We start from the raw sequence: 20,789 nt of genomic DNA on the forward strand, positions 1-20,789 counted from the left end.
TGGTAGCTACCAATTGGATGGTTAGTATTATTTAACCATGATCTCTAGGCTATTCTCAATTAAGAGTGGTCCCTTTTGATTTGGACAGTTTGGATCGATTTGAATGCATGTGGCGTGTATGTTGGAGGAGACACTATAACTTGGGAATAGGGTTGAATGATTGCTTAAGTCTTAGCTTTCTCATTGCTCGGTTGTTTCTATATAGTTTTCTGTTTCTCAGGTTCTGTTTTCTGTATTCTTCGGCCCCTAGCCTTTTCCATTTCTGTAGTCCAGTGTAGTGCATTATTTATTTCATGAATTCCATTTTTTTTCGTGATTGATTTACAGTCCAAGATGGGCGCATCTCTACTCTTCCTTCCTATAAGAACACAGGGCATGCGATATTCATGATAGCACGTACTGAGGTAACTCACTCTTATCCAGTTCCGATTCTTCATTCAGTGGTCTTAGGGTTTGAGGGATTATTTATAGTTGGCAGCATGTGATGATACCCTGCATGCACAAAGCCTTGGTACACGAATGTAGCTAGATTGACACCCATTCAAATCATGGGGCCCCTTGTAGGTGGGACATAGCTCAGAAGTCAGACTAGTTTGACGAAATTTTCTTTTAATTGGTGGACATTTGGGCTGTCAGTTTTTTATGCGAATTATTCATTTCATGTTCATTATTAGAGAGCAAAGATCATCTGTTTAGTTTGATTTATTGGCTTATGACCTATCTGTAGTGGGGCCCACAATTATGATAGTTTGACTGAGGTGCATGCATGCCAACATGTGCAATTTTGTGTGCATACGTGTTGATCTCGGTACACTGTCAAAGCATCATAATTTTTCTCCTCCTCTCTCATGTTCAACAAAAATAAAACAAAATAAAAATATAATGACTCGTATTTCTAACCACAAAAAAACAACTTTAAACTCAACTTTCTATTACTTAAACATGTCCAATTCAACTTGTTGCAAAGCTAAAATTTTCAAAAACCTCCTTGCGGCTTGGCATGGGCCTAAGTTGGGGAAGCTCAAATCTATTGTTTGGCACATGTTTATCCTCGCCATGTGGTTGGCCATTTGGACTGAAAGAAACGATAGATGCTTTAATGATAAGTCTTCCTCTGTTACTTCTGTGGGGGCTAGGGCTAAGAAGATGGTCATTGAATGGGCTGCTAATGTCAGGGATCTGTCTAATTTCGATTTTAGCTTCTTAGGGTGGTAGGGGTTTCTGCTATCTCAGCAGTTTCCCCTTCTCTTTTCTTGTTTTGCGTTTTTTCTTTTTCCTTTCCTTCCTTTGTATCTTCTTTTCCTTTTAATGCATTTACTATTTGTTGCCTTAAAAAAATAAAAAAAAATAAAAAAAAATTTCAAAAACCTATTCTACTTGATTGTTGTAGAACTTCAACTACAGTAAAGCTTCCAAATCCTCGCTCCAAAATAACTCCTAGAACAAGCTCTAACCAATCACGAACTTCCCAACAACTTCCAATATAAACAAAATATAACAAACTAACTGAAGAAAAAAACAGAACAAATTTCTAATCAAACTCGTACGGTCACCTGAACTAACAAATAATAATTATTATTTTTTTCCTTCGACAGCCATGTTTGGGCTCACTAATGACATCATCATGGTGTCACACGAGGCCGTCTCCACCTCAGTGTCAATTTGTTCGATCCTTCAAGATCTCTCAGATTCTTGTTACAACACTGCACCCTGATTGCTTTTTTCTAGTCTTTTGCAAATTGCAATTTATGTAAGAATCAAACGATCTTGGGCTTTGAAAAGTAATTCTGTGAGCTTGTAAACGACACAACTGTTGTGTTGTTCCATAATTGCTTGGTCCTAAACCTAGGGCCATAGTGTTGGTTGACGAAAATATTTTGTCATCTTGATAGTTGTGCCTAATGTGCATGCCTTCTGAGGCAAATTGATAGTAAATTATTTAATAATTCATGCAGCTCACCAATCAAATTGATAGATGTTGGACTAATGGTATAATGTACATGGCAGGGTTTGAGAGGGCTTTATTCTGGTTTCTATCCTGCAGTTCTTGGTTCAACTATTTCTTGGGGTTTGTATTTCTTCTTGTAAGTTTTGCCTTTTCCCTTATGTATGCAGTTCTTGGTTCAACTATTTCTTGGGGTTTGTATTTCTTCTTTTAAGTATTGCCTTTTTCCTTATTTCTTGGGGTTTGCATTATGTCTACTTTGTGTTGTAAATTCTTCATTTATTGTTGTTCTCTATGGTAGAAATTGTGACAAGAAATGAGCTCATTTTGGTCATCTTGTGATTTTGTAGATGATAAGTGATGATTTGTTGATGGTGGAATTCTTTTGTATATTTAAGTGGATTTTGGCATCCTTGATATTCTATAAATATGCTATACGGACTTTAGATTGTAATCTTGTAGATTCAGGAGTATTCTAGGATCCACCTAGATACTCTAGAGTTCCCTTGATAGACTTGAGAAGTCTACAAATACCATGAAGGGCAACTTTTTGGAATGACTTGCTAGTAAATGGTTTTAGAATGCCATTCAAATGGGTCTTTATTGTTTGTCCCTAGTTGCAGAAAGCATGGGGGGAAACAGGAGCAGATTTGGGTGTGGGAGTGGAGAAGCACCTGTTTCTGGATATTAGCAAGTGTATCTGAAATGTTGGAGAAGCACCTGTTCCTGGATATATTAGCCAAGGAGTGAGAATATGTATCTGAAATAAACCTTTGGTATGGGAGAGGATCCTTGATTGCAAGTTCGTGCGACCAAGGTTTGTCCAATATCATCAACGTTAAGGGAGAGTTTGAGGTAAGGTAAGGAAGCATATCAGAACTCACCTGACAAGGAATTTCAGTAGCTTAGGACTGTTATAGTTATGGTAGCCATTCCATGGGCATGGGTCGTCAGTTCCTGTGTCGTCAGGTCACAAAGTTCAGTGAATTTCTGACACTAGGCAGGCGTCATTGCTCAGCCCCCATAGGTGGTGTTACAAACTTTGTGGAGACCTCAATTATAGGTTAGTCATCATGTTCTTCTTCTTCTTCTTCTCTCTTTCGTGTTTTTTTTTTTTCCTTCCAGTAATGACTTGTGAGCCCTCCCAATTGTTTTTTGTTTTCTTTATTTGAATTTTGGGACTCATTTTGAAATTTAATCTCTTGAATTCCTTCCGGGAAGGGTCAATGTTTTGATTTGCATACCAAATTGGTTGATGCAGGACACATGATTTAATGTTAGCATGCAACGTGGAGATTATGAAAGAGTCCATAAAGTAATTCAATTAACAAAAAATGCTAACCTACCTAGTAATTAAGAGTAAATAATAAGAAATAAAATCTTATTTAACCTAAATCACATGCCTGCGTGCTAAGAAATCACATATATCAATTAAAACTGGGACCGATGGAAGGATAGAACTTCCAATTTAGCATAGGCACGTTCCACACTCAATGGACGGATTTGTAGGTTTTATGATTAGGGTTAGGAAGGGAAAAATCTGAAATATGGAGAATTAGGGTTCCTGGGAATTGAGAATTTTGGAATTATGGTTTTTAGAAATTAAGGAAAATAGGAAATTGAAGATCTAGGGTTTAGAAGGTTGTAATGGAAGAGAGAAGAGGATGACAAGAGAATAAGAATAGCTTTCGAAGAAGAGAAAGAGGAAAGATGTACCTTTGGGAATCCACCACCAATCAAGTTTCTACCCTTCCACTATTTAATAGGAAGGGTTTTTTTTTTTTTTTTTTTTTTAAAATTAAAAAAAACCTAGAAAACAATGAGGAAAATTCTTTCATACAAGAGAGCTTTTTTTTTTTTCTTTTCTTTTTCCTTCTCAAATCTCCACTAGGGTTGGAACTCAACCCCCCACATGTGCTTTTATAATAAAAAATTCAGAATTAAATGGCACTCACTTAAGTAAAGTGGTCTATCATCCAAAATAAGAAAACTAAAACATATATTATCAATCTCAACCATCAAATAACTCCTAACAATAACAAAAAACATAGAGAAAGCAATATCAGAGTCCAAGGGGCTCAGATCTAAAAGATATGGTGGCCCGATGGCTTGATTTACAAAATCCGACGGTCGAATTGACATGAAATAGAAATTCTATGATTAAAATGATCTCCTAAGCAGCCCACATGCATCATCCCAAGGTGGGGTCTTCTTGATGCACGTCCAATGCATGTGGGGTCTTCAAAATGGCCTGGCGGGCCTCATCTGGAACTCGTCTCCCATCCACAAAGAAAACTGCGCTGATGTGGGGTGGTCGTCTCCATCTTTGGTACACCCGAGTAGGTCCCCTGATGTCCCCATCAGAGATTAGAGACTTCAGGATAGGTACTTCCTTTGATTCAATTTGCTTCAACAAGCTAGAAAACACTAGCTAGTGGTGGGTTGTGAGTCTTTATTTGAGGTGATGACTTCACCTTCTAGATGTTCATGTGTTGTGCAACTTCATGCTGAGACACCAGAAAAGCTGAAAAGAACTATTGCACACCTAACAAGGAATGGCTGAGATGAGGAGGAATTGAACAATTCAGACCAACTAAGGAGGGTTATGTGTATCGTACGTAGAGGAGAGTGCTGACAACCATGACACTGATTACGTGATGGGAGGTTGGAGAGGAAGCAGTTAGATTTGCTTGGGATGATTACTGTTGAAGATATAATATCAAGGCTGTTTTATATTGCTTCTATCCTCTTTGTGAGAAGTGATTAGTCATCAATTGATTATTTTAACTCGTTGGAACATTTTTTCATCATTTCATGTGATGAAGGATTAGACTTTCACCCTAAAACTAATTCTTATCGGGAAAAAAAAAAGAATCTTTTCGATTACTTGTCAATCCCTTCCCAGATTTACAAGTTCTAAATCACCTTTTTGAATCAATAAGGAATAAAAAATCATTTCTGAATTTCTTGGCTTAGTGTTAGTGAAGCGTCTCATCTTAAAGATAAGTGAATCAACAAGTGAAAAATGAAGAATTGTTGGTGGACTTGTTTTTTTGAAAGATGATGAATATTATTAGGGTCAAAGGGCCAAAGAGAAAAGAAACACAAGAAAAGAAAAAAGAAACAAGGACAGAAAAAGAAACCCAAAACCAGCCCAAAGGCCGCACCAACCCATAAAACAAAGCAGCCCTCAGGGCATACAGCCCTTTAAATACATGACAACCTGATTAAAAACCCCAACAAAGATGCTTTTGTTGTGGAAACAATGACCATTTCTTTCACCTCATATGGACCAAAAGATTGCCAAGAGGGCCACCCTCCATCTCCTGAGAGCCCAATGCCTACCTCGACAAGCGTGCCAACACCTGAATGGAAGCTCCATCGAACCTGGCAAAATCTAGGAAACATTGGCCAAACTCAGGATCCCCGACCAGATCACCCAGGAGATGGGGCAATGAATGAGAAGATGGTCCATCAATTCTTTATTGCTGAGACAGAGAAGACACATTTGGCAAGATCAAAGCACATTTGATTGTTTGTTTGTTTGGTTTTATATATATATATATATATTGACGCTTTGGCTTGTTCCATCTTTGGCTTACTAGTTGTTATAATTTGGTTATTTTTAGATTCCACTAGACTTGTATAATCATGTTGCTTTATGCTACTTATTGCTACTGCTTTCTGTTACGCATGTTTGTTCTTTCTTGGCATTGCGCATTTCTATCATTCACATGTTGGTTCTTTTTATTGTTTTATGCTGTTCTTTGCTTTGCTTTTGTCTAAACTCTAGATCGATGCTAAGCAATAGTAATTGCAGAAATAAGTTATCACCCTATACATTTAATCATTGGTTAAAATTACCCTCTTTAGCCTCTAACTAAACTTTACTCATAATCTGAACTTTCTTTTTTCTTTTTTAATTTGTAGCTATAGTAGAGCCAAGCATAGGTACTCTGAAGGGAGTGGGAAGCAGTTGAGTCCTGGCCTTCATCTTCTTTCTGCTGCTGAAGCAGGTGCTTTGGTAAGTTATTTATCTGGCACAACCCAAAGAATGAATTGGAAGATTTCCCAAAATCTCCCTGTTTAATTGAACACGGGCGACAAGAATGAATTGAACACTGCCACAGAGAACCTACTTTGTGCAAGATATTTATAGGCTATGGAACTGGGAACTCGCCGATGCTATTGAGATTAGATGACATGATATGCCCTCAGGTACGTAATAACTCTAATAAAATAAATGGACTAACTTCAACAGTTGTAGGAAGTGAGGCAACTGAAGTCTTTGATCTAAGAAATCTCATTCTCTAAAATTTTGTTCAGGGCTGTCGCCAGCTGTTAGTCATATTACATGGAGTTTTTAGGGATGCAAAATACATTGGTAAGTTCAATACTACAAGATGATCGTCAACAAAATGCAGTTACTGTAGCATGAACTGGCTATATTTAAAGCATTTACTATCTCATGGCCTAACCCTTCCAGTGGTTCTAGACAGCAGATCTTTAAGGTCCACTTGTTTCTCATGATGTCTAAAGTTGATGTAGACATCTCATTCTATATTTAAGTGGTTAATCCTAGCAATGGCCCTCCAACTCAACCATGCATGGAAAATGTGGAAAAAATGTTAAATGGAAATGGAAAGAGAAGGGAGAGATCAAATACGAAAGCCAACCCCATTTTGGTGTTTGTAGTTAGTACCACATTGATGTTCAACATAAAGGAAGAGAACTTCTTTCAATATAAATACAATTTGTTCATATTCTTAGGAGAGGGGTTAACATTTAAGCTTTCAATCAATCACATACATGCACACTACCAAACCGGTCCTATTTGGGGGATAATACTCCTTTGATGACCTTCCCTAAATCATATGGGCCGCCCATCCCGAAGGTGTCCCCGCATCCCACAGGCTACCCCACTTGAGCCCGGTGTGAAATGCGCATTAATCACTTTCGGTGAGGAGTCTCGAACACGAGACCTCCCCCATGAGCCCCAAATCACATGGGTCACCCACCTCGAGTGTGTCCCCGCATCCCACGGCCACAGGCAACCCCACTCGAGCCCGGTGTGAAAATGCCCCTGCATTAATCACCCTCGGTGAGGAGTCTCGAACACGAGACTTCCCGCTTTGATACCAATTTAATGCAGGACAATTAACCACCTGCTCTAAAAGCTCGAACTGTTAGAGTATGACGAATTAATCCTTTTATCTCATAGCCCAGGCCCCACATCTCATGGGTTAGGACCTCGGCCGAACCCCCCTTGTGGGCCCCAAATCACATGGGCTGCCCACCTAGGTGTGTCCCTGCATCTCATGGGCTATCCCACTCAAGCCCGGTATGAAATGCCCCTGCATTAATCACGCCTGGTGAGGAGTCTTGAACATGAGACCTCCCCCGTGGGCTCCAAATCACATGGGTCACCCACCCTGAGTGTGTCCCCGCATCCCATAGGCGACCCCACTTGAGCCCGGTGTAAAAATGCCCCTACGTTACTAAGACTTGGACTTCTCAATTGTGTGGACTACACCTGCTGTGGGCTACATCGGTCCCTCCCAATTGGGAAGAGATCAACCTGGAGTTGAAAGCTAGACTGTCAAACCTTGTGACCGTAGTACTCTCATCTTTGTGCCACTGGAAATGGATCATGCAAATCACCATGTTGGACTGGTGCATCTTTAATCAGACCCCACTTCGTATTACACTCTATCTTTTAGTGTGTGGCTACAAACCAGAGCTATGATGGAACTTGAACATCAACCTTGACCAATGCCTTTCTTTGTAATCACCTTATTTTGGAAACTGAAACCACTGCGACTCTGCCCTGAAAGTCAGTGCCAAACATCATAAAGTAACTTTTGAGGGCACCTTGCTCATGGTTTCTGATCTTCGTTAGGATCATCCTCTGGAGGAAGATTGGGTTCCTGTTTTTGAGATGTGGGAACTTTCTACTCTCTCATGGGGCCAAGACATATCGATTCATCTTCACACCTTCCAACCACTTTTGATGCACTCATTGACCAGCTAGTTTGCGACAAACAGGCCATCCTCTAGATCGATCCAACGCAAATGCACACTAGGATGGTGACATAATCTTTTAGCTAACTTCTTCAATCTGGCAGCCAGAACTCTCACCATGATTTTATAAATGCTCCCTGTAAGACTAATGGGCCTCTGAAATCCTCTACACCTTCAACCTCTTCTTCGAATCAAAACTATGAAGGAAGCCGCAACTGATTTACTGATCTCAGCCCTTCTATGAAACTCTTCAAAGAGCGCCATCAAATCACCCTTGAGAAACTTCCAGCACCTCTGATAAAATTCCATAGAGAATCCATCAGGCCTGGGCGCCTGATCACCTTCAACCTTGATGATAGCAACCTCAACTTTGCCTCCAAGAAGGGAGCCTCCAATTCCAATGCCTGCTCGGTTGACAAGGCAGCAAAGTCCGCACTCCCTAAAATGGGTCTGCAAGGGAACTCTTCAGCTAGCATCGGGCAGAAGAAGTTGACAATACAATCATTGGTCTCCTCCTTCCACAATAAGACCACATTCCCCTGCGAATGGACTGGATGAAATTTGTCCACCTTGTCACATTTGCTACCTTATGAAAATAAGCCGTATTCTTGTCACTATCCTTGATCCATTTTTCCCTGGAAATATGCCTCCAATGAATCTCTTCCAGCTGAAGAATATCCCCCACTTGCTGGTCCACTGCCTCCTCCTTAGCCACTCTATCAGGGATTAGCCCACTGAGCTCTTCCTTTTCCCTATTCAGAGTCGCCATCTCCTGCTGGAGAGCTAGTTTGGAAGCTTGCGTATCTCTGAAGTCTGAATACAACTTTTCTCCAAGCTTTCAGTTTCTCCTTCAGCAACTGCAACTTGGTATTGAGATGAACACCTAGGACCCTTCCACCATGAAGGACCACCACCTATCCTTGATTAGCAATTACAGCTCTGGATGGGTTGCACCACATCAGTTCTAATTGAAAGGCCAAGGGCTGCATGGTTCAAGATTCTAGGGCAAACACATAGGGTCATGGTCCTACACCATCTTCTGGAGAGTTGACAGGTCTTCTTTAGGGAACAAACCTTCCCAATCAGAGAGAAACAAAAATCAGTCAAGCCTGCACTGCACATCATCAAGGCTCCTGATTATTGGACCATGTGAACTTAGCACCTTGCATTGGGAGGTGAATGAGGCCCGACCCGTCAATGAACTTGTCGAGCCCTTGCATGCTTGCCGTGGTCCCGCTCAATCCTTCTCCTCAGATTTTGCTGACCTTTTACAATAGTTTATGCTTGACTTCAGGTTATGGAGTTCTCTGAGGCCCTTCTGCTTTTTCCCTGAAGACTTAGCACACACTGGAGTCAAGCACTTCCTGATTTTGTCCATCCTTCAAAGGTTCATCCTGAAATGTTCCTCCTCCCGATCGATATTTACCCCTGTTACTCACAACTTTCTCCAGGCATTTACTGACCAAGCTTGAGTCTTTGTGCGATACATTTTGGTAACCCATATCTCGCAACTTTTTCCAGCAAAGTGGTGGATGATCTTGGTAACTGGGGTTGTGACTCTGTCTAATACATTTTTCCATCAGCGGTCTATTTTAGCTTAGTCAACTAAGATGAACTTATTCTGGGATGGCATTGGCTTGTTTGATATTAGAAAATAATTCTTTTTGGCATTGTTTCTTATTGTATTTGATATTTTGATTTAAGGTCAGCTTCCATGGTCCTCCTACTCTATTTGTAATTAATTTTATTCATCAATAAAGTCTCGGGAGCACTGTCCACATTTTCTGAAAAAGGCTCTAGCTTTGGATGAGCTTCTCCAACTTATGTCTGGTAATAGAATTGGGCAACTTGCTCTAACCAACACCACCTTTTGCTCTATCCGTGGAGCATATGAATTTCTTGTACCTGTCGGGTATTGGAAAAAGTTGGATTAGAGCACTAATACCAGGTCACAATGCAATTTTATTTAGAATTGTATGTTGAAGCAAGGCCCTATTGACTGCATGATGTCTATACACATACATTCATCTGCATCATGCATGGTGCATGGATAGATGGATGAAGGAATTAAAAGGAGAAAAACATTCATACTCTGGCAATTATTATGAAGGCAATAAAAGATTGAACCATGGTATATGGATAAATTACGTGGCTCATCCAGGGAAGTGGTATGCAAAAGCCTTGTTCTCAATATGAAGCTTATGAGCTTTGGACAGTGGTGTTCCAAATAAGGGAATTTTCTAAGACAATAGAGGGGAAAATTAGAGATGGGGCGTGCACCTAGTTTTGTAAGATGTGTGGTGTAACAGAACATTTTGTTCTAAGTGTTTTCTTGTTTTTCGAGAAAGAGATTATGGTCGCCCTGGCCTATAATAGAAATGGTTGGTTTGGGCCCTAGTATTGGTGTAGCGAATGAATGAGAATCGTCAACCAACATAGTTGCATCAATCCTTAAGACCAAATCATGTCCAAACATATCCAATGAAAGAATAGAGATTTTTCTACTAGAAAAGAAAGGAAAAATGCAATAACCAACGAATAATCGAAGCTATCACCAGTTTTGATGGCCTATATCATACGCCCCATTTGTGCAAATATGCAATTGCATAAACCCTAGCCCAAGGCTTGTAGAAAAGATAAGAAAATGTCCTAAAAGCTGTTGGACAATTTTTGTTATTGAGTTTTATATGAAAGAGAACAAAAGATAAGCCTTAGAACTAATCCGGGCCTTACATCAAGTATAAACTATGGGCTATATGTTATAATGATAATCTTATTTTAAAGGGAAAATACTAAAACACCCTTGTTTACTTAAGTGAGACATAGGCAAAGCAAAATAAGCTAAAATTTGTCCAAAAATAAACAAAAAATCGTACAAGGAAAAGGCCACCAAAAGATCCTTTTGTGGGCTCAAATGTGTACCATAAGTGCGATAATGTGTGGTTCATTGATGGGTCTATGGGTTTGGCCCATTATGGAACATATTTGGGTCCCTTTCCACGCTCTAATCCATGTGCAAACTCCTTGGCAAGTAAATCAGCCCAATCAATCAACATTATGCAATCCATATTCTCATCATCCTCTCTAGATTGGGAAGGACTCGACCTCGAGTTTGATTTGCTATCCGCTGCTTTATATGGTTAAGATCAACAACATTGAATGCATTAAAAGTGTTCACCCAGGTGGTAGCTCAGTGCGATATGCATTGTCGTTAATCCGCTTCATTTTATTTATTTATTTTTTTTGTTTTTGCTTTAACTTGTTGTAAGTGCCCACCGCGAACCTTTTTTTTTCTGCATGTAGGGCGCACACTAGATCTCCCTCTTCGAAAATCGCCTTCTGACGTCATCTATCTGCTGCAAACCTTGCATGGGATAGAAGGCTGACTTCCCCCATGGTTGCCGGTTTCCCCTGGAGCCCCTCTCTTATGGGTTTTAATACTATTTTCTGATTATCTTTCATGAAGGTGCATATATTTTTCCATCCATCGAGAATAGCCTGCCGGTCATACCGCCATGGTTGACCCAATAATATGTGGCACACATCTATCCCTTGGACTACGTCGCACCACACATTGGCATGATAGGTTTTAGTAATCGTGAAAGAAACTAAATAACAACGACAAGCCTTTATCTCATTACCTTGCTTAAACCAAGCAAGTTTATATGGAACTGGATGTCTCTCGTTCTTCAACTGGAGCTTTTATACTACATCTTCAAAGATGACATTTTCATAGCTGCTACTATCGACGATCACCTCACAGACTTTGCCATTCATTGTGCAACTTGTATAGAAGATAGTCTGCAACCAATCATCTTCCTTAAGAGACTTGGGTGTAAGAAGAGCATTTTGAATCACCAACGTTTATGGACCATCACCATATATTCCTTGTCTCCAATGTTAGTATCATAATCCGCACCATGTGTTACCTTTATGGCCTCACTTGCATTGTCAATTGATTGTTCCTCCACAACTACTTTGGAACTGTTGGCCAAATTAACTTGTCATTGCCTAATTAAGTGGAAATATGCCTAATTCCATTGCATTTGTAGCATCAGATATTTTTCTGACTTGTTTGTCCTGTTGTCTCGTCGTTCGAAACTCGTGAGTCAGGCGCTGGAGTGATATTTTTGGCCCGTCTTGAATTCTTTGTAGGCTTACTACTGTTACCTGCGATACTAGTGGAACGTTTAGAAGCTTTCATACGACCATACCTGGCTTTGGTCTTCTTTTCAAATAAGGTGGCTTGTCTACAAACTTTTGCAATAGTAAACACTGGTTGAATTCTCAACTAATCTGCAACATTGGGCTGTAACCCATCCATGAAACGAGTAACCAGTTGCTCTTCGGTCTCGGATAAATTATTTCGGGCCACTAGATGATGGAACTCTTCCGCATATTCTTCTACGGTCCTATCCCCTTGTCGGATATGTTGTAATCCCTAGAAAAGAGATTGCACGTAGTCGATGGGTAGAAAAGCTTCCTTCATGAGAGACTTCATCTTCTCCCGCGTTTTCACTTTGGACTTTCCATGCCTTTCTCAGGTGGCCTTAACCTGTTTCCACCACTCTGAAGCTCTACCTTTCAACTTCATGGCAATTATTTTCACAGTTTTTGCTTCATTCATATCTTTGTAATCAAAGATCCTCTCCACAACATCAATCCAATCTGGATCGTGCATGCAATTATGATATTCAGGGATTTCTACCTTCACTTCCAACTCCCTACTTTGGTCATAATAATCCTTCTTGCTCCTTGCGGCTCAACAAAAGGAGCTTAAGATAGAGCGGGTTAATGTCACTCCCACTCGACTCATTGTCATCGTTTTCTCGAGTCGGTGGTTCATTCCTTGCTAATAGTGTAACGAGTGTTGGGAGATGGTATGCATTTTCTTTTTTAACATGGAAAATCTCTCTTCTACTGGATCTGTGTCTTCTTCTTCCATTCTTCGTGCACCACAACCTCTACCTCTACGCGGTATTATAGTAGGATAAGAAGCTCATGCAAGAACGAAACAATGGTGGAAGCAAAGGCTTTGATACCAAATTTGGTGTAGCCAACAAATGAGAATCGTCAACCACACGCAGTTGTATTAATCCTAAGACCAAATCATGCTCAAACACACCCAATCCAAGAATAGAGATTCTTCTGCTAGAAACGAAATGAAAAAAAATGCAAGAACCGGCGAATAATCAAAGCTCTCACTAGTTTTGATGGCTTGGATCATACACCCCACGTGTGCAAACATGCAACTACACAAACCGTAGCTCAATGCTTGTAGAAAAGATAAGAAAATGTCTCAAAAGTTATTAAATGATTTATTTATTTATTGAGTTTTTTTTTATGAAAGGGAACAAAGGAAAAGCCCTATAACTAATATGGGCCTTACATCAAGCATAAACTATGGGTTGTATGTTATAATCTCAGCCCTACAAGCTACAATCTTATTTTAAAAGAAAAAGACTAAAATACCCCTATCTGCTTAATTAAGACATAAGCAAAGCAAAATAAGTTAAAATTCGTTAAAAAAAAAAATAGTTGCTTAAGGAAAATGTCACCAAAAGATCCTTTTGTGGGCCCAGAAGTGTACCATGGGTGCTATAATGCATGGTCCATTGACGGGTCTACGTGTTTGGCCCATTATGGAACATATTTGGCTCCCTTTCTATGCTCTAATCTATGCCAAAACTCCTCAGCAAGTAAATCAGCCCGATCCATCAACATTAGGTAGTTCACGTCCTCATTAGGTATTTAGGAGGGCTCTAAACAATGAAGACACAAATTTGTTTGCCTTGCAGAGAGCTTGAATGGGTGCTATTTGTCATTGAGGGAAAGGGATGAATTGTGCTGGTGCCAAGGGGAACAAATCCTCTGTGAAGTCTTTCTACTTGGTGTTAATAGGGGACTCTAGAAGGCAGGTTATTGCATCTTCAGCTCACATTTGAATGCACTTCTGAATGTGAACGTTAACATGATCATAGTTGCATGTTAGTTCAGATGATAACCCCCGGTGTCCAGAGCTATTCACCTAGTCAAGATTCTCAATGTCTATCATGGAAGCATGGTGTCAAACATGCTGATTTGAACTACACCCACACATCCATGCAATATTGATGTTTGCAATACGCTTAATGTGCAAGTAAATAATAAGAGAACTGAGACAATATAATGGCATTGCTGTTTAGTTTCCTGTGGCATTCCAGGTCTTAGTTATTGAATATTGTGATTTCTTGTGCCTCAATTTAATAAACTCTGTAGCGAAATTTAATCACATGCTCTTTTGCATGAACTGAAGTATTGAGTTAACTGCGAGCTTGTATGAATGGTGCCTGATGAGGACATCACGTCACGTACACCCTTACGTACGTATCAGAGGAGGAGTCGGGCCGCACCGATTTCCCTGTAGCTAGGTGAGTACCCGTGATCGCGCTGAAGACCCCATGTGCATGTGCGAGCATCTGGAAGACCCTATATTGGGAAGATGCATATGGGTTACTTTATGAAGTGATCCAGACCGTTGGATCGGAGGGACACAGTGATCGGGCCATTGGATCGCATGGATCACATGATCGGGCCATTGATCGTTGATCGTCAATATCATTTTTAGACTTAATCATATTTTAGGACTCATTTTTTTTAAATTATTTTATATTTGGACGCATTATGAGTGTTTTAGTTGATTTTATTTAGACTAGGGTTATTTTCGTTAAAAATTCCAAGACGGGGATTATTGTAATTTTGAAACTTCTTGGATCTATAAAAAAAAAAAGAAGAAGAGAAAAACTCTTGCTTTCTTCTCTCATCTTCATGTGATTTGAAGATACTTCCATGTGATTTGAAAGAAAGATTGGTGCGAGGCTAATCTTCATCAACGGAGGTGCGATGTCTCCATCTATCCCCACACCTTCTCTCTTCTCCCCCATCCAAGTATTTTCTTCAGGTTCGTCATTCTCCCCCATTCCAGATATTCGTTTTCTTCCAAACCCAACTTTCTCATACCCATCCACAATCCAAATCCTAATAGACCTAAACCCATCCTCCCATGCCACACGTGTGACCGTACGGTCACACGTGTGAATCCCACTTGCCCCTTTTGGTTTCCGACCATCATTATATCGAAATCCCTTTCTTACATCCCCGAAACCCTAACCCTAACCTAAAATTCCTAATTTTCCTACTTTCCCAAATTACCCAAACTCTAATTTTCACCCTAGGTTGTATTAGGTTTCCTATTTTAAAATAGACTATACCCTATGCTAATTGGATGTCCCTACATCCATTAGATCCTAGTTTTGTTTTATTTAATGATCTTATGTTATGATGTTCGTAGCTTAGGCTAGGATTACGCATGATTTTCTTTTGATTTTCATGATATTTGTGATGAATATAGCGACATTTGTGTTTTTTTGTTAAATATCTTAATTCGGTTATCTGATCTCACATGTTACTTAGTTCATGCATCTGTCTTGCCTAGTGCCTTATTGGATTCTTCTTTCTTTACATTAAATGTTCTTTATCACGTCACGTAATATTTAGGTGAATCAACTTTTAAGCTTCAAGCTAGTTTGTAATGAAATCGTAAATTTTCTTGTACCTTCTCAGGTATGTTTGTTTACAAATCCAATTTGGCTCATCAAAACAAGACTGCAGCTTCAGACACCTCATCATCAAAATCGACCTTATTCTGGGTTTTCTGGTCTGTTCCATAACTTGAGATTAACTTTCTATGAAATTTCTTAGTTACCTTCTATTAAGCGATAATCAGATTACCGAAGAGTTCTAGGCAATGACTCCTCCCATATGATTTAAGTACATGGATGTGGTAAAGGTTTCATCCCACGAAAATTAAATACTAATCTTTTGATTGGTCATATGATTTACTTGTTTTTACAGCTGACTGGGCGATGTTAATTTGGTCCTCATCTTGGTTTTGGGAACCTTATTTTTTAGACATTGATGGAGTCTGGTGAAGTAACCAAAGACCGAATTTGAATCTACTTGAAGAACAATAGGATGCATACCAATTTGAAGAAGAAATTCCACCATAGATGCTTCAAATGTTTTCATTCACTTCTTAATTTCTCCAATGGCAGTAGTCACTAAATGAAAAATAGAAAATAGGAAGACAGGTGTGAGTCCCACCAAGGAACCTAGAAGAGTCTCAACTCCTAGTGTTTTACAAGAGTCTCACTTCTAAATAATGTTTGTAGTCTCAAGAAACAAAAAGAAGGACATCTATTCATAAAAAATGAAAAATAAAAAAAATAAAATCATGCATCCCTTCAAAAGCCGAAAACATTTGGCTCTACACAACCATCTGACAAGTCCTTAAATAGATTGATAGCTCCACATAGTCTTTCCTAAACTAAGTCAAAATATAAATCTTGCAATAAGGAAAGCTACAAATAAGGAAATCTTAACAGCAAAGTTCTCCCACTCAAACTCCCATGTATATGCAATTGTATGGGGTTTACAGTTGCACAAAGGGTCATTTCTTACTTAATATGGTTTGGATATAGCTCCTCAAAGCTGATGGTTGGACTGGGTCCCATTCTTTCAGAAATGATTCCAAAATAAGTAAATGAAAATGAAATTTGGTATAAAATATGATAAAGGGAGGGGGGAAGGCCAGTTGGATTGGTCCCCTTCTTTTATAAATAACTACCAAAAAATCCAGCCATTCTAATCATTAGTCAGCCCCACCACCATAGAAAACAATGGACAACTACCCAAAAACTTCCAATTACACATGGTAGCCCGCATGATGGTTGGATTGGCTTGATGTTGGGGAATCCCATTTTCATGGTGGAGTGACAGTGTTGGACAGGTTGGATGGCATACACACACCACAATACCAGCCAATTTTTTCTAGGTTGGTCAATTCACCCATGTATCTTGTATAAGGTGGACGACATGGTCATATTATATCTGATTTTTAAAACCATGGGAGGGAAGAATGCTGGCTTGAAGGGTGGGTGGGTGTCAGGTATTAAAGAAGTTGCATTTCATTAAATCGAAGCTAAGGGAGTAGAACAACTTAATTGGTGCAAATGGCCTTAGAAAGAAACCCTAAATGAACTAGATATCCTGGACAAAATGGAGGAAAGAGGCAGTAGTTGATGGAAGTAGAAAGGGAGAACAAGGAGGTGCTAAATTTTGAATATCAGAATGTCTTGAAAAGGGACGAAGTGGTGTGTAGACAAAAGTCCAATTCCACATGGCTAAAGGAGGGGAATAAGAATAGTAAGCTCTTTCTTAATATGGAAAATGGGAGACACGAACATAGTTACATACAATGACTTTAAATTTAAGGAACGTTAGTGGAGGATCCTATCCAAACAAAAGAAAGAAAGTAAAAAAAAGAGTTCTGCAAACACCATAATCCGGAGATGATTTTAGATGACTGTTACTGGATGATTGAATTTTAATTCCTTATCTTAGGATGCAATTTAGTGGCTAGAGAGAATTTGTGGAGGTTTGTGAAGCAGTGGGGGAAATGGACAGAGACAAGGTGCCAGGCATTGATGGCTTTACCATGACATTCTTCTAAAACTTTTGGGACATCATCAAGGAGAAGGTAATGTTTTTATGAGACAATTTCACGAGAGAGAAATCCTTAAGGCCTAAAGAACACATTTATCACTGTCATACTAAAGTCGATTATGCTAAAAAATTGAAGTTTTTCGGTAAATTGGTCTTGTTGAGGGTGTATCCCATTGTTTAAGTATTGGTCAAAACCAGTACGTATCGGTTGATATGTTTCAGTCCTTGGGGATCTGGTACACTCCACGGGAACCATTACATGGGGGTGAATTGGCTCGAAATGCCCTCATATTGGCCGACTCAGTCTGACTTGTCCAATTCGCGGTGATATGGGCCGTATTATTCCTCGTATGACTCACCTAGATGATGGTTGTGTGGACTCCACTGTGATGTCTTTGAAATCCATCATAACCATTGGGTTTGCTCTCTCATGTTTGGCCATGAGCAACCAAAACTTAGGTGGGCCACAAGAGGTACGGATGAGGGAGGATGCCTATGATAGAAAATTTTCAAATTGTGTAGTATTACAATTATTAGCGATATTATTGATATTATTGCCAATAATATTGGTATTGTCGGGCCGACAATGCCATAACCCCAGTTAAACTCAAAATTCTTAGACATCGCGGATATTTTCATTAACATAATGGTATGTGACACCTTTATACGGTGATATTTTGGCAATAATATCATATCGCCAATATTTTGGAATGACCAAATTATAAGTTCTCCTTGGTATTGCTGATACTATTGATATTATTGCCAATGTTAAAGACTCTCGGAAATCCGCGATAAAATCTAAAAAAAAAAAATCCTCCTCCCCCCCACCCAAAAAAATAAAAATAAAAAATCATTGTTTTTATGGGTTTTTTTTCATGGAATTTGTTTCTTAGGTGATTTTGACCACTTCATTTCGTTTTTATTGAATCAAAGCTAGAATTTCGGGGAGAAATCTTGACTCCAAGTGGAGACGGGTTGAAATGCAAAGGTGAAGAAAAATCTTTAATTTTTTTTTTTCCAAATTTTAGGATGAATTGAAATGGAAATCCATGTCTATGCATGAATCTCATGCATGGACATGGATTTGTGGTGAATAAATCAACATTTGAATGAAAAAAAGGGGGGAATTGGGAGAACCAAATTTCCTCCATTTTACCCCTCAAAATGAGAATAGATGTGTGCAAACTTGATATATTCATTAGTGAGGGCCGGTTTATTGATTGGCCAATCCTTTTCTCAAAATTTTAATTATTATTATTATTTTTTAAAAAAGTTCTATCGGAAAATGTATTTTTTTCAATGTTAGTTAATGTTGAAATTTTGTATATTCATGAGTATTGGCTGATCTATCTATTGGCTACAAATTTTCATTCTTTCCCGAAATACAATCATATTCTTTGTAATTTTAAATTAGTAAAAATGGAAGAAAAAATCAAGTTGTTTCTCTTTGGTATGTGGATGTATTGCTTATGTTGTATGGTATTTGAAAGATATGGACCCATTGTGGTTATACTTGCACTGTTTTTTTTTTTTTCCTAACAACACATGGTTTAGGCCCCTATTAAATGGAAACTCATTATGTATAATTTTTGCAGTATTTTGATTCTTAAATGTGTAAACATGTGTATTTTAACATGTCTTGAAGTTTCATTGAAAATTCTACCTTTTTCCAATGTTTCCCTTGGTCAATAATGTTTTTCTGGTATCGGCAATATCGATATATGTTTCCGCATTCCCGGTCATCGATACATGTAAAGATATTGATACTTTGAACATTGATTGTGTGTGGGTCTAACCATGGTGCACGCTCATGTGTGCGCGTGTGCATGTGCGGGTGGGTGGGTGCATGTGTGTGTGTCATCCAAACCCATTCATAAGGTGCTCCCCACACTAGAATGAAGGTATGCCCGAAAAATTAGGCCAAACCAAAACCCAAATGGAATACGCCACTTTTTTTGGTGGTCTTTTGGCATTCTTTTACATTGTTTCTTATGGTAGTCATTCTTTCCCAAATCTTCTCTTGTTCATCACTTCATATTTCCTTCAGAAGCAAGCTTATGAGCTTTGGGACCATGTTACTTAAAACGCAAAACTCACACGTTTTCCATTCCGGATTGAGCGATCGGATGATGGGTCATTTGCGATCCAATTGCTATTTTTAGCGACCTGAAATTATGGTTCAATATTCTTACCTTTTGTACTAAGTTAATTTGAATTTATATTTACAATTTTGAGGTTTATACTTCTATTTATTTAGTTATAACATAACACTAAGCATGCTGGGTATGTAATAATAACATTCATCATTTCATATATAGACCATAAGACGAGTTCATATAAAACCGTGTGCATACACAATGTATTTATTGGAGTGACACACATGATCCTACCCCGAGCATACCATGTATTGGTGGAAGTAGAGTACCGCATGCCGGTTCCTGTACCATGTATTGGAGGAAGTAGCGTACTGCATGCCTGTTCCTGTACCACGTAACAAAGTGACCCACAATCCAGGTAACCTTGCTTTGGGTCATCTAAAGGGTTGAGGATCACAATTTTCGATGAATTTACATGGAAGGAAATATCAAATATGGGTGATTTGATTAACCTGTGGGAGAATTTATGGTTCATTAATTCCACGAATGTGTGGTGAACTATGAATGCCTACAGACTGTAAGTTGTGATTCACTCAGTTCTGAGTTAACAAGGGAGTTTGTTGAAGTTGGCAGCTTCAGTTTAAGTTATACTTAGGTATTTACTGTTTCTCAATGCTTTCGAGTTTTTGGTTGGTTCATTGGGCATTTTCTTTAACGAATATTAAGTTATTTACATGGTTTTTTAGGAAAACTGGTTACTATTTGTATAGTAATTCAGTCAGGGATCTCACATCACAAGTTTAGTTGGTATTGGTCTACTAAACCATTGGGAACATTAAATATTGGTCGATGTCATTTTGGTCAATGCTTTCCCATGGTTGGATGCTTATGGAACTCTTGCAAATCATAGATTTTGTGGAATCAATGCATTCTTATGTGGGTACTCTACTCATTGTTGAGTTCATTGAAACTCTCCTGCTATTATTCATGCTGTATTTGTGATTATTAGTGGATCTATCTGTTGTTTGAGGTCATGGGTTGTTCTTTGCAATCCTACTGTCAGATCTAGATCATGGTAGATCTTCAAGAGCATATAGTCAGTTTCGTACCATATTTATTTTGTAAAATTGTGTTATAACAAAAGGCATGTCCTTTGCTTGGATTGGTAAGTACATGACAAGATT

General features: G+C 38.9%; 1 protein-coding gene across 8 annotated transcripts in view; it reads left to right on the forward strand.

The window, feature by feature from the left end:
- Window positions 1-20,789, forward strand: part of LOC131249344 (folate transporter 1, chloroplastic) — a 34,504-nt gene that overhangs the window by 2,006 nt on the left and 11,709 nt on the right. For all 8 annotated transcript variants that reach the window (XM_058250036.1, XM_058250037.1, XM_058250031.1 and 5 more), the window contains exons 2-5: window positions 328-404; window positions 2,008-2,084; window positions 5,876-5,969; window positions 15,569-15,662. In XM_058250036.1, the coding sequence (XP_058106019.1) occupies window positions 328-404; window positions 2,008-2,084; window positions 5,876-5,969; window positions 15,569-15,662 (342 nt within the window). The remainder of the gene's footprint in view (window positions 1-327; window positions 405-2,007; window positions 2,085-5,875; window positions 5,970-15,568; window positions 15,663-20,789) is intronic.

The sequence above is a fragment of the Magnolia sinica genome, chromosome 6 (genome assembly GCF_029962835.1).
Source record: "Magnolia sinica isolate HGM2019 chromosome 6, MsV1, whole genome shotgun sequence".
Lineage (NCBI taxonomy): Eukaryota > Viridiplantae > Streptophyta > Magnoliopsida > Magnoliales > Magnoliaceae > Magnolia > Magnolia sinica.